Source organism: Anabrus simplex, chromosome 6 (genome assembly GCF_040414725.1).
Source record: "Anabrus simplex isolate iqAnaSimp1 chromosome 6, ASM4041472v1, whole genome shotgun sequence".
NCBI classification, from domain to species: domain Eukaryota; kingdom Metazoa; phylum Arthropoda; class Insecta; order Orthoptera; family Tettigoniidae; genus Anabrus; species Anabrus simplex.
The window spans coordinates 322,120,575-322,136,512 of NC_090270.1; the positions used below are offsets into that span (position 1 = coordinate 322,120,575).

At 37.9% G+C, this 15,938-nt stretch overlaps 1 protein-coding gene across 1 annotated transcript in view; it reads left to right on the top strand.

Moving 5' to 3' along the window:
- Window positions 1–15,938, top strand: part of Ca-alpha1T (Ca[2+]-channel protein alpha[[1]] subunit T) — a 614,336-nt gene that overhangs the window by 587,170 nt on the left and 11,228 nt on the right. Inside the window, exon 37 of the mRNA XM_068228299.1 lies at window positions 7,714–7,954. Coding sequence (XP_068084400.1) covers window positions 7,714–7,954 — 241 coding nt within the window. The remainder of the gene's footprint in view (window positions 1–7,713; window positions 7,955–15,938) is intronic.

A 15,938-nucleotide genomic window follows, 5' to 3' on the forward strand; every position in this document is an offset into this window, starting at 1 on the left:
GATGATACTGGTGAATTCTTTTATAGTATTTGGGCCTGTTGATTTGAGAATTTCTGCTATGATCCCATCCTCACCTACAGCTTTATTAATTTTAAGTCATTTTATCTGTCTGGTAATTTCTTCTTCATCCGGTGGTACTGAATTTGGGTTTGTGAAGTCAGGTTCCTGCGGTGGAAATATTTGTGTTGGCTCTGGGCAGTTAAGCAGTTCTTCAAAATACCTTGCAAGTTCGGTGCAGTTTTCTTGATTGTTCAGTGCAAATTGCCCATTTACTTTCTTAAAGCAAAGGTTTTGTGGCTGATACCCTGTAGCTTTGTTTTGAAGTTCTTGTAGAAATTTCGTGTGTGGTTTTTTTCGAAGTCCTTTTCAATTTCTAGTAGTTGATCTTTCTCGAATTTCCTTTTGGTCTGTCGGATTAATTTCGCTGCCTCTTTCCTGACTGCCAAAAACATTTTGTGATTCTTATCGGTCTTATTATTATTATTATTATTATTATTATTATTATTATTATTATTATTATTATTATTATTATTATTATTATTATCGTCATTAACATATTGGCACCAGGCTGAGTGGCTCAGATGATGGTTTTCTGATAAGTTGGCAGGTTCAATCTTGGCTCTCTCTGGTGCTAAAATATGTCGGCCCCTTGTCGGTAGATTTAATAGCATGTAAAATGAACTCCTGTAGGACAAAATTCCGGCACCTCAGCATCTCCAAAAACCTTTAGAAAAGCAGTTTGTGGGATGTAAGTCCAATAACATTATTAACATAATGGCTCAGGCTTTCACAACTGGCATCACAATGAATATAGAAGAACAAAGATAATACCTTTCAGATCCGACAGTCGGAATACGAAGTTCGGTTCTTATCTCCTTGTTAGATTTCAGTCTTGGTGATTTTGTCATCATTCTGAGTGTCTTATTTTGAAAAATTTGTCATTTGGAAAGTGAAGTTTTAGCAATGTAGGTCTCACAGCCATACAGCAGGATGGGCCTGATACATGCCAGATAAATATTTCTCTTAATACTAGTAGAAATATATTTATATTCCAGCAGAGGTCTCAAAGCTTTTACCTGTGCTATGGCATGCTGTAAGGCTTGTTCTATATTGTATCTCCAGGACTTATTTCTGTCCATAGTTAATCCAAGATATTTAATTTTGTTTGTCCAAGACAGAGGGACATTATTGATAGTAAGTTGACCAAATCTAGGCCAACGCTTGGTGAAAATAATTGCCTGAGTTTTCTTGTTTTGGACACTCCACTCCCAGAAAGATGGGATCCATTGTTGCAGTGCACGGACAGCATAGTCATTTATACTCATACTGGTGTAAATGGCTATGTCATCTGCGTATTGCTGTACCTCCACACCTTGACAAGCTGGAAGGTTGTTCACATATAGGCCATATAGGCTGGGGGACAGCATCCTCCCTGTGGGAGCTCTGAGTACCTTTGGGCTGGATTGCTTCCCCTCACAGGAAACATAAAATTTCGTCAAATATGACTGTAAAATTTTTTAAAGATGTTTGGGAACTTTATATTGTTCCAGACATCATGCCAGACAGTGTCAAAAGCTTTCTCTATATCAAAAAATACTGCTGGTACACTATGGCATATATTGAACGACCTTGTGACACACTGTGTTAAGAGCAGCACCACGAGAGGGGCACTGCACTTAGACCGAAAGCCGAATTGTTCCAGCTGCAGTATGTTGCAGGAACCCATTGAGGCATGTGAGAAGAAGTCCCTGTGTGATAACAGGGTTATTGGTCTATAACTTTGTGGGAATAATCTATCCTTCCCTGGCTTTGGAATGACTATAATTTTGCCGGTCTTCCAAATGTCAGGGAATTATCCCGGTTTCATGCAATCCAAAAATATCGTTGCCAAAAATATTACTGCCCTATATGGCAGTAACTTAATTTCCTTATTTGATACCCTGTCATCACCGGGAGACTTCTCATTTACATTTTTCTTACCCTACAAACCTTGGCAGGCTGGATGTTAGGAATGTCATTATCTGGGGTCCATTGTCTTTTGAAAGTTGAGGCTTTTCTGCATATCCTGCAGGTCCATAGTTCATTTTCATCATTGTCCTCATCAGAAAATTTGTGTGTTACACATTGACTTTCTACTGAGTCAGCGAAAGTGTCAACTTTTTCATAAGGGGAGAATACCAAACCATTTTGGGTGTGAAAATGCACGCCGGGGTTCTCTTGTTCGAGTCAGACCCCAAGTAATCTACCAAAATTCATGGTCTGACTTGTGTTCTGAGAGATGCCTGCACAATTTATCCCACCTTTCTATCTAACACTCCAGCAAATGATTGCGGAGTTCTTGGGCTAGTTCCTTGTATTCTGCCCGATCGGCTGGGTCGCAGTATTTTTGCCATCTTTTCCTATATCTGTTTTTAATAGGGATCAAATTCCTAAGGAGATGGGCGTGGTGTCATCTTGGGCGCCTTGGTTGTACTGAAACCAGGGCCGAGTGGTATTTATATTTATACCACTCCGCCCAGTTGCAACCGTTTCCTGGCTGGTCCACCTATTTTAACAATTGTCCTGATGAATATTATTATTGTTATTAATCAGAATGTATTGGCGAGATGTAACTCTGCTATTGGGTGGGAAGTTACCTCTAACAGTAGTGCTATTATTGGCAATAATGCGAGCCCCATTGTCATGCGTGAGTAATTGTGCAAGATTTCTAGCAGCTTGAATAATACATTTCCATGCATTATTAACCTTATTATTAAGGTGAATAATAGTATGGTCAATATTATCTTACTGTTTATTTGAAAAGTTCTTAAATTTTTATTAACATGCCATGTAAATCTCTCCAAGAACAGTTGGCTCATCTAATCTGACCCAAGTAAGATTAAAGATGATAGGCTTGAGGTCCAAATTAAGCATGTTAGGGACTAGGAAATCATTAGACCTATTATAAAATGTTGTAACTGCAACATCTAAGACGTCAGATAGGCCACCCGAATCAGGATAAAAAGTAGGTTCTGTAGGGGCATATACACCGGGGTCATTATCTCTCATATGTTGCTGTAATATTCTTCCGTTATGATTTATGGTCCTAGAGTTCCAGTCTGTATGCTTGGGATTTAAGTCTCCCCCAATGATAGAACAAATGTGCCGCGGCTTATTTAATAAAATATACATTTCTGCAGTATTTATTGGAGCCTTGGTGGATAAATAGGCTGCGAAAATTTGATAGTGATAATTTTCATGTCTAATCTCGATGCCGAGAGACTCAATAACACCACAAAGTTCTTAATTTTGAAGGACATACGCAGTTTAAGTCTCTCTTCTCCTAACAGGAGGATGTCAATGTTATGATCAGAAATAAATGACTCTAAGTTTGTATTTCTGACCAGTAACCCCTTACAATTCCAGGCACAAACCGTAAGATCCATTGTCAGGGTCTCTTAAGGGTTCTGAGCAGTACTGCATTGCAGCACTAATCAGTACTCCTCTATTTTATCTATTGTTGTCTGACATGTTCTTAGCTTAGAAGCAGGGTCTTTTAAAATAGGAAGGAGTGTAGAAAAATTGATTTGCCGGACGAGGTTGAAAATGTCGCCCATGCCCAACAGATCGGCGATGGGCGACGCTTCGCTTCCGCTGGCGGTACAGGGTTCAATGCAGTGGTGAGGATCTGGGCGCCTCTGGCTGCAGTGGTAAAAGAGAAGGAGGGAGAATCCTGGTTTTCTGATCTTTCAGGTACTCTCATGCCACCTTTTGAGGAAGAGGAAGCAGCCCCTCCAGGAAGCAGGGTGCTCGCCCAGACAGTTAACGCACTTAGCTAGTGCCTTCGGGGTGAGAGGGCAGGCAGCTGAGTGGTTTTCACTGCATTATATACAGCGCAAGGCATCTTGCAGTAATTAGCGTACCCAAGCGCCATGAGTTCCTCTCTAATCCATTCCACACCGACAGTGGAGACAATATTTCTGATAATAACCTTAAGGAGCCTCTGACTCATGAGCTGGTGTGTGTAAAAGCCCTTATTGTTAACCTCAAAATATTGCCGAATGAGCTGGTAGTCCTGCTCATTAGCAGCGTGAAATTTCAACGCTTCCCTGGTATTAATTACTCTAATACCACTAGTGCAGCGTGACTTCAGATAATAGTAGTGGCACTGATATTCCAACTTGTCAGCAACCAGTATGGGGGGCACAGAGACTTTCCTAATTGGAGTCATATCCATGGCCTTTCCTTCACTTCCGGGGGGGGGGAGTTCTGTCCCGTCTAAGTTTGAGAGGTGGTCTCAGTAGTCTCAATAGTCAACCTAGAAGGCTGAGAGAGGGCAGAACTCATGGAGGATTGTGGCTCAGTCTCTTTCTGAGTTTGTGACTGAGGCACAAGGTCTTATTTACTTAAATTTCCCTCAGGAGGCAGAGAGGCCAGCGCACTAAATGCATTCTTTGTGGTAACAGGCTTTTCTTGGATTTTTGCCTGTTTCTTACCAAGAATCACTTTTCCTATGACCCTCCACTTTCCTTTGACCACGGGATACCACGGCGGAAAGAGAATGGCAAGGTAGGCTGGTATTTTCCCAGTCCTAGTGTACTCATCCATCATGTCAGATGTAATTGTTGGCATGATATCGATCAAAAACCTGCCTTGGAAGCCGGTGGCCTTGAATATGGGAGTCCACTGATTTCGGAGCTACCCGTGGTACTACACGAGTAATTATCTCCCCCACCTCCCAGAGGATTTTTGCTTGCCAAGTCTACAATGTGCTTAAACAATAGTACACCTGAAAACAAAAGCAATCACCAAAAAGGACAACAGCACTTCACACTTGTGGCCTTCAAAGGCACTCAAAGGATATAAAAAAGGATATTAATCCTCTTCTGCATGTCCCAAGATACAAACCACCAACAAGCAGACTCCAACCCAGTCATCAGAGCACTGGAAAATCTATAGTAAGGGCCAGTACATTGGGAGCTATAGGTTCACCTGGTCCCCGTGATTGTAAACACATCAAGTTTCTTTTGTCTGATATTGTGGTTAGCTGGTTTAAGTCACACTGATGGAAAAAACTTTCACCATTGAATGTTGCCTGATAGGGTAGGAGAGGTAGTGGTATACAATGCTTAATCACTAGATTGCATGCCGAAAGCCTAGGTTCAGTTTCAAACTTCTCCACAGTGTTCACATGGCATTAAGGCATACGATGCTGTAGATGTGATTCTTCCGTCAGATGGGGACATTGTGCCTTGAACAGACTCCTTGGTGTTATTGAACAGGAGACTAGGCTATGTGCCAACACCAGATTTCACTCTCTTCCTACCTTATTATCACCACCATCACTCACTATACAACACATAACAAGCATCCATCACCCTGGGCACAGAAACATATGCCTCTGGGTAACTAACTCCTTGACTACACATGGTGTGCACCTAAGAAATGGAGATCACAAACCAGCCATATCATATTCAAGTGCCTGGGAATTAGAACACACACACACAAAGTTTGGGAACTATAAACCTAATCAGATCAAGGCCTAAAAGTCTGGAAAATTTCTTCTATAATAATTTTGTTCATTGTTGGTTGAGAGTCTTTATTGTGCTTGATTGAAAAAGAGATCCTTGCATTCACTTTCTCTGGAAGAAACTTTTAATGTTTGAAGAGAATTAAATTGTCTTGTTTGCAAGTTGTCCAGGTTCTCCACAAAATGGTAACTTAACAGAAGTGCAACAGTAGAGTTTCATGCTGTAGGATTTTTATGTGGTTTTCTTGTAGAAGTTGACACTTGGGGAGAAGGTTAAGTTAAAGCTGTAAAAATAATGGGATAACGATGGTTCAGTTCACATCACTTCATTGAAACTGAACAGGTGTTAAGCAACAGGTATGTTTTGTAGGTTAGGCACAAAGGCTTAGCATAAATAAGTTCTTCTTGAAGGTGAACTAATGATAAATAATTCGATGTGCCAAATAAAAAAGGATGAATCAATATTCAAGGAAAATTGGCAAGATTTTCATTATTTCAAAACATTTGCTCGTGAAGAAGGAAATTAATATAATTTTGATTATGTAGGTCTGTTTTCTGGAGATAATGAATATCTAATATTTATATCCTTACTAGGCATGTACAGTAGTCATTATGGTCAGATTACATCCTTAGTTGTCTAGCCCTAAATTTAGGGTACTTTGCACCTAGGGCACAGCCCATTTTGGTGCCTCCTCATTTTGTATTACTAGAGGTCATACCTGTCTTCAACAATGACCATGTAGGCTTAAGTGGTTCATGTAAATGGAGAAAAGCAAACTCCCAATTTCTATCAGAGCCTCCATAGCATCCATCAAATAGCTTAGATAATGATAGACCAGTGTATCAGTTACCAGTAGTCCACAGGAGTGGCAAGATAAAGAAGAAATTTAGTTATTTCCCTACATTCTCCCTTGACTGTGTGTCAAGGCGTCCATTCACGGCCCAATTTTAGACAGTGTAATCATTCAACTATCGGGTCGGGTAACCTTTCTACTACAATGAAATACAATGTATTTGCTCTTTTTTATTATTATTATTGTTATTAATTACAAACAGTTGTATCAGCACCCTATTTTAATCCATAACCGGTTTTCGGTCCATGAATTAAAATCGAGTACTCGATCAACAGCATAACATGAGGACAAACCGAACCAGCCTTTGCTATGTTGATCTCAACAGGGCTCCATTTTAACTTACTTTAATTAATTTTGATGACATGCTCATGTGGTCTTAAATGTTGTAAATAATTTTTACACTGATGATGGATCTTAGAGTCCAAAAACAGGTTTTAGACTAAAATCGTGTGCTGATACGACTGTTTGTGATTTATAATAATGAATACCGGTACTATAATCAGCACTGTTTACTAAAATGGGTTTGATATTTTATAATGATTATACTTGCTCTTTGTTATAAGGGATTCTTCGGCAAGGTTAATATTAACAACGGTAGACAGGAAATAATTTAAAAACAAGAAATCTTAAATATTTCCCTCATTCTTCATTGCATAATAAATATTTATACTATGCATAAGATTTTCTACATCTTTTTTTCAAATTTAGCATTTATTGATAAGACTAGTATTAATGGAGATATTTGAGAATTAATTTTTAGACCTTCCCCTAAACTTCTGTTTCATCCAACACAAACAAAATTATAGCCAGATTGTAGTGCCTTCTTCCCTAACCTTGAATACCAATTTTCATTCAATTATATTCAGTTGCTTTGTGGTGAGGTACGTACAGACAGACAGACAGACAGACAGACAGACAGACAGACAGACAGACAGACAGACAGACAGACAGACAGACAGACATGATGGAAATTTAAAAAATTGCACTTCCTCTTTATTCTGCTCATGACTGGCATAAAAATACCAATTTTAAATCATTCTGGTCAAAATGCTATTTTTACTACGATTACTTTATTCATGTTGATTTTCATGATTGCCCATACATTTCAAATGTTCACAATAATTTATACCATACCAAGCTATCAAAATAGTTCATCTTTGTTTCTTATACAATGAGGAATAACTAATACTTTGATCCATCAGGTACGGTACTCTCCTATTTATTAAAGCAATGGTTTGATCTGCTTATATGTAAAACTTGCATATTGCAAGGAGTAATAAATAATATAAGTGTGGTGTACATTTGAATAGGTATTTTATTCTCCTAAAATATTGAACTGGTGTTTTATAGATGGAAGATGAGTTAGATATGGAATGTGAACTGGAAAGAGAACTGGCAGCAGAACAAGAGGAACTGATGGAAGAAGAAGAAGAACTCTGCATGCAACAAGCTTTAGAAATGGCCATAGAGTTTGATAAACAACAGCTGCAACTACAACAAGAAAAGAAACCTCTGAGCAAAGTGTTGTCATTACCAGCAAACTTCACCTTCTCATCAATGGAAGAAAGTGACTCACAATTTAAAGATAGTGGTAAGTAATAAACTACCTCTCTGAAATAGTAGGCCTACATAATTTCAGTAAAGTTATTACATAAATAAGAAAGTAAATGAATTAATCTTTTATTTAGTTGTAACCACTATCTGACAAAAAGTAATTGTATAATTGCATTTGGCAGATGAAAGGGTTTGAAACTCACCATCAGCAGCCCTAGAGATAGTTTTTCATGGTTTCCCATTTTTACAGCCTGCACAAACTGGGGGCTGAGCCTTAATTCTCCCAGGAAGGACAAAGTTTTATTTTTTCTCTAAACTGGTTCATTTTATCAAATCTGAAGGTTTGCATTTAAGGAAAACTAAGAAAAGCTATTTTCATGTAAATTGGCTCTATGGGTTGTCAATAATAGTTCTGAATCCCAATAAGACCAAATTTAGGACTAGACAACACATATGAATTCATTACAAAAATGACAAGTCTATCTGCAATTGTGATACAAAAATATATAGACCTTCAGAAAATAACTGTAGGTCTATGGTATATACTTCTGAACCAAAAAGGAAATGCACTCAATAACTATCTTGATATTTACAATATGTACATAGAAACTTGGAAAACTGTGTCGAGAAATTATAACAACCCAAAAGCTGGATTATTCCTGTGGTTTTTAGATCTGCGGCTGTGAAAGCCTTTTTTGGAATAAGAGTTTAATTTCATTCCTACTAACTTCACACGAGAAAGATGGTCTTGAGAGTCATGAGAGACAAAAGGTATACAAAAGGCTTAAGACGCGGTTAGAAGAGAAGAGATATGGCAAGGGTTGAATAGGATGGAATTGTCAAGAGAAATGCAATTCAGAATTAGAAACATGTATAACAGATGTCTGAACTGTGTTATAATAGATGGCAAAAAATCAGAATGGTTTAGAACAGACAGAGGAGTTCAACAAGGAAGTGTACTTTCACCAGTGCTCTTTAATATAGTGAAGGACAACATTATGAGGAAAGTTTGCCAAGGGTCAACAGCAAATGATATGAAAGTCATAGCATACGAGGTGTGTTCAAAAAAAGACCGAACTGTGGCTAGAAAAACTTTATTATGTAGCTTACATCATTTCACAGACTGTCCCCTTCAAAATAGTCCCCTGCACTATCAACAGCGTGTTGCCAACGTTTCTTCCACTTTTGGAATGCTTCCTGGAATGCACTTTCTTTGATGGTGCGAAGTTGCCTCGTCGCATTCTCCTTGATCTCTTCAATGTCTTGGAAACGATGTCCTTTCAAGGTGGTTTTCAATTTGGGGAATAAGAAAAAGTCTGCTGGAGCCAAGTCGGGAGAATAGGGCGGAATTTGGTGTTTTGCCAGATAACTGCGGACCGCGAGAGAGGCATGTGCTGGCGCATTGTCATGGTGCAACATCCAGGATTTGTTTTCCCACAGTTCAGGCCTCTTCCTGCGCACAGCATCTCTCAAATGCATTAAAACATTCTGGTACAGTTCTTTGTTCACTGTCTGGCCTCGGGGTACAAAGTCGTGATGGACAATGCCTTTGCAATCAAAAAACACAATCAGCATCACCTTGATGTTTGAACGACTCATTCGTGCTTTTTTCGGTCGAGGAGAACCTTTCCCCACCCACTGTGATGATTACCTTTTGGTTTCGACATCGTAACATCGTAACATCGTAACATTTCAAATGTTTCCACAAATGTTTTCCCAACTTTGAAGCAGAACTTCACGCACACGCGTTGTTCCTCAAGCTGTTTCATTATAGAATTCGACGAACATGTGACACACGCAATCACTTCAGAGGCTCTAACTCAACTGATAATGCAGGCAATGGAATGCGGAAAGCAGCGGTCTGTTGCCAGAAGTTGCCACTTTCTTTGATGGCGCGAAGTTGCCTCGTCGCATTCTCCTTGATCTCTTCAATGTCTTGGAAACGATGTCCTTTCAAGGTGGTTTTCAATTTAGGGAATAAGAAAAAGTCTGCTGGAGCCAAGTCGGGAGAATAGGGCGGAATTTGGTGTTTTGCCAGATAACTGCGGACCGCGAGAGAGGCATGTGCTGGCGCATTGTCATGGTGCAACATCCAGGATTTGTTTTCCCACAGTTCAGGCCTCTTCCTGCGCACAGCATCTCTCAAATGCATTAAAACATTCTGGTACAGTTCTTTGTTCACTGTCTGGCCTCGGGGTACAAAGTCGTGATGGACAATGCCTTTCCAATCAAAAAACACAATCAGCATCACCTTGATGTTTGAACGACTCATTCGTGCTTTTTTCGGTCGAGGAGAACCTTTCCCCACCCACTGTGATGATTACCTTTTGGTTTCGACATCGTAACATCGTAACATCGTAACATCGTAACATTTCAAATGTTTCCACAAACGTTTTCCCAACTTTGAAGCAGAACTTCACGCACACGCGTTGTTCCTCAAGCTGTTTCATTATAGAATTCGACGAACATGTGACACACGCAATCACTTCAGAGGCTCTAACTCAACTGATAATGCAGGCAATGGAATGCGGAAAACAGTGGTCTGTTGCCAGAAGTTGCCGCTAGGCGCCGCCACAGTCACAACTCGCTCAACGTTGCGGTTTGCGCGCAATTTACAAAGTTCGGTCTTTTTTTGAACACCCTTCGTATGCAGATGATGTAATGATATGGGAAGAAAATGAACAAAAATTGGAAGAACAACTAAACACCTGGCAGAGGGCAATTGAAGAATCAGGCATGGAAATAAGTTTAACGAAAAGTGAGGTAATGAAAATCAGTAGAGAAAACAAAAAATTTGAAGGATGTTAGGTATAATGGAAAATTATTAAAGAATTAGATGCTTTTAAATACCTAGAAAATAAGCTAACTAGGAAAGGAAACATCAAGGAAGAAATTTTGGAGAGGATAGGAAATTGCTAAAAATTTTATTACTGTATATCAGACATGATTAGAAATTGGAATGTACCTACCAAAGCAAAAACCATGATATATAAATCACATTATTTGCCAATATAGACCTTTGGATCAGAATGTTGAACTTGGACAAAAAAAGATCTGAGTAGATTACAAGCAACAGAGATGCGAGGGATCTTGGGTAAAACAAGGAGGGACAAGATAAGAAATGAAATCATACAAAACACGTTACAGATCTAAAAGAAAATATGGAGAGAAATAGGCTGAAATGGTTTGGACACATCAAAAGAATGGGACAAGAAAGATTACCAAGAACAGCTCTGGAATGGACAGAATCTGGAAGAAGACCAATTGGAAGACCATGAACAAGATGGAGGGAGCAGGTGGAGGATGACGTAAATCGGAGAGGACTACAGTGGTAGACATTGATGTACGATAGAATGTGGGAAAAAAGAGAAGATTGGAAGAGGCTCTGTGAACGACCTGCATAAGCGAAAACATATCAGGAAGAAGAAGAAGAGACTCTCTGATAATGTCCTGACAATACCCTGCTGGGTGATAAAGAGTTTACGTTTGGACCTAACCACTCAAGTAAGACGAAATCTTGAGAGGCATGAAAGAGTCTCTGAGAGTGTCGCATGAAGGTCCCTACATCCCACAGTGCCTGTACTGGTCATTGCATATTTGGACCTCAGGGTTCACTAGCTAGTGGTGGTCTGCTTTATATAGGCTGCCTTTATATACAGCTACAGCAGTGATGTAGCCACTGAATCATGGGCTAAACTGTCATCGGCTGGATCAGGCTAACGTGTTTCGGAAGGAATCCATGTGGCACATGGCATTCAAACAGGCACCACAACAGTAGCATATGGTACTGCACATTTCTTATGAGAGAAATTCTGCAATTATTACATAATATTCAGTGTGACCCAGTGGCATAACTAAAGAATGACACGCCCCAACAAAATATTTTGAGCCCCCTTCCTCAAATTTTGACAAAGTGCGAGAATGATGTTTCCTACATTAATCACTTCATGCTTACATACTAGAGATATAATTAACTGAAACTCACCAGAAGTGGCATCCTTCATAATTTTATGAAGTGTCATTTTTTCATTGACAGAAACTCGTTACCCACACTTTACACATAAATAAATGCTGATTTCATAACTTTCAATGGAGAATAAAGCCAGTGAACTTAACCTTCCATGTGACAAGTTTTAGTTCGCTGAACAGTCACTCGGCGGATGCTGTTGTGACCAGTAAAGTGAGATAAAGTTGCAGCACAGTACACAAATCAGGGACACTGCCAACAATGACTGGGTTTTCTACCATCAGAAGGTCAGCCAGTTCTTGAAAGGTTATGAATATTTTCCAACATTATGGACTGGAATATTATAATATGTCCAGGAAGTGTAGGAGATAAATTGTTTGGATATTATTCTCAAAGTTTATTTGCTTTTTCCATAATAATCCCCTGTTTGAAGCTGAGGAGTTCTCTTGGCTGCACCAGTGAACATTTCACTCATATATCTTTAATGCTTTCATAACGTTCACAAATATTCAGAATCTTTTTTCTGGGTTTTGACTTCTTTTATCAATCACCAACTCAGCAAAGAACCTTTTGACAAGCTGTTGTCGGACTTTTTTAAACTGGGTCTATTTTCTGGGAATGTGCAATTTTCTTCACTTCCTTTAAAACTATTCTTGAAATTGAATCTTGATTGTCTTTCAACATTAAAGTAGCTGTCAGAAAGTAAATGGATTTAGTTTGCAAATATTTCAAAGCGATATTAATTGACTGTAATATTTTGCACTGGAACACAAGAAAAGCTACAAAGTCAAAACTATTCAGTCATTTCCTTTTTTTTTTTTTTTTTCAGATGCTTTAAAAAATAGAATTATATGTTCAAGGCATATCATTACTTGCATAGAACCATTTTTCAATGCAAACAAACTATCAAACCACAAAGACCATCTAGCTCAGATGAAAATCATGGCTGCTCGAATGCAAAAGATCTATGCTAGTAAATTTGTTGACTAGTTTGAGTTTCATTGTAAGTTAAATTCAGAGTTGGGAAGTGATAGAGTAAATAATCATATTGTAACGATTACTTTTTTAGCAAATTTTGCTTGTAATCACTACTCTTCACAAAATGTAATTTTTACTTGTAATTTACGTCTTGAAATAAAATTGTGTAATCATTACATTGAAGTATTCGATATTCATTACTTTGAGAGTTTGGCAGTTTTTGAGCCTGAGCACTCATAAGGCATCATGCCAAGAATGTAAAACAGTATAAATTCAATGAAACGACGTGCACTCGTTCATTTACTTCCAGCTCGTTGAGGTTACTGATTGTGTGTATGTATGTCTGCCCCCTTAGCTCCGTTTTTCCAATACAAGATCGGGGTGAAGTAAGATGAAACTATATGGCATATTTTTACAGCCAGATGCCCTTCCTGATGCTATTGTGGTTACTGGCTGAAATTCAAATAACTGCATACTACATGGTCAAGAACGGAACCAGAAATGTATATGTGACAGCGAAGAGGTTAAGGTTCTATTAATTCAAAATATTTATTCAAGTAATGCCGTGGCGTCCTGTCCCGTATGAATCAACTTTGCTCCTTCAAGGTTATGGCACTCACTGCAGCAATCAGTACTTAAGCGGTACTCCACCAACAACCATGCAGTCCTAGTCGAATGTTCCACCTATAAAAGTGAACATTCCACATCTTTGAACAACTTAATCCATCAGCATCAATTACGTTCAACATACGGACAGACTCCTCAAGATTTTTATTACAAAGTTGCACTCACATTTGATTTTTTAAGGACAAGACATCACAGGTCATTTTTATTTATAAAGCGAACGTATTTTTTACTGTGCATATGTACCAATATCCATGTGACAATTTTCGTAGGTCTGTTATTCATGTGTCGACTGATGATGTCCTGGTAGGTATTGCCCCCGTTTTGCCGGGCAGCTCAGCCAGTAAGCAAAAGTCCCAGAGGCGGAACGTTCGCTTACAGGCAACGCTAAATTATAGGGGTCAGGGACAATCTAAGGACTGACGACAAATAAAAACACTAAAAAGAAATGGGTTTTAACATTTATTAAATAAAATATCAGCACTTTCCAGATTCTATAAATATTTTCAAAATCTTGAAATAAAATATTTATCTCTTCCCTGCTGGAATTCATCTCACAGTTCTCCATAAAATTTCATTCTGTAAAGATACGAAAGTGGGTCTTAATGAATTGTCTTAGAAAATTAAATAAACTATTATTTGAGAGAATCCTGTCTCAAAATATGAAAATCCGAATTATTTTCCTTTTTTAAATTATCATTGAAATTAACAATATTTTGCGATTCATTTAACCGTGAGTCAAAATTTTCACCTCAGACGGAAAATCAAATAAATCATTTCTATTAATTAAATATTAATCTAATTAATTATTTAAGCTTCAAATTATATAATAAAATTATTTTGAGATTCAATATCCAACTCATTAAATTCTTAATTTTATATCAATTGACCTAGTGTTGTGCACAACTCACAATAAAGGCTTAAAATCCTCGCATTGTAGCGTTAAATATTTTACATTTTGTGAGCTTAGTTCATTGACGCGATCCTTGCTTAAGTATTTTCCTCGAAGCAAAGATCCTAATCTATCTTATTCCGTCAATAAAATCACTTAAAGATTCATAATTGAGCCAAATATGCTCGCCACAAAACAACAAAATAAAATCGAACTTTACGCGCTCAGCGTACACATATCCTGACGAAATATAACCATGGAAATCACAATTATCACCAAAATCAATCATTCATCCATCTCACATTCAAGCTTTGGTCCACGGTAATATTATTAAATAAATTTATCGAATCCTATCTCATGATTTTTAATTTTAAATTTTATTTGAAATATGAAAGCTTATCTCGATGACAATATCAGACAAGGGCTACCATTTCGATCGTCTGACGTGTGATTGTGACAGGATTATCACTTTTCCAATGAAATAGATTCCACAATGATGTTCCAGGATAATTTTACAGTAGAAATCATCACTAAAAATTCCATAGAACTGCCTACAGTCACAGATAAATAAACATTCGCGCATACTGTCTATGAGTCACGACTACGTTATTTTTAATCTCTTATTATCTCAAATTATTGATCAACATGTGCTGCATAAGAAGAAATTATGTTCAAAGACACACTCTCTTCCTTAACTGACTCATGTAATGGACACACAAATAAAATCCTATCTTAAGATCCATTTACAAGTCTCAAAAATACCAATAACAGTAAATGCAAAATTTGTGGACATTCAAGCCACGACCAATATTCCAGGCCAACATCTACTTCAATATAGCACACATTAATCACTTATAAGCACAGTAATAATTACACTCATGACCTTTAAACATTCTATTAGACCGTAATAATGTCAATTATTATTATTATTATTATTATTATTATTATACGCGCGCGGTCGCGTCATCGCAGGCTATGGTTTAATGAAATCATAGATGACTCTATTCTATCTCAAATCTATGGTAAACCACAAAACATCAAGGAAAAATCCTAAATTCACAGAACACGTCGATATTCTGTCCCAAATAATTCAAAAATTTATTCCATCATTAATTTATAAATTAATAATTATTATCGCGTGGGTCAAATATTTTAACACCTTCCTAGACTTCTCATGGGACAGTGAGAACATGTCACGAAGCACACACTCAAATAGAACAAAATATAGGTCCCAATTACACTCTCACACACATCAAATCTACCAACACCAGTGAAAGAAGAGTGAAATTCCTAACTACAAAGACTATTAGAAATGATTTCAAATATTCAAGCAAGGACTACGTCTACATAATTATTACAACAGAAAACAGAGAAAAATATAATTTAAAATCTTAGCTGTAGTAGACTTGGCTTCTGGACTCGGTTGATGATCAGTGAATATTTAACCAAACTCCATCTCCGATGTTATTCTCTCCCGGGCTGAATTATGCCTCACATTTTAATGATACATGGCTGCAGCAGGCGAGGACTTAGGACCATTACAAACGCCGTCGTAATGCT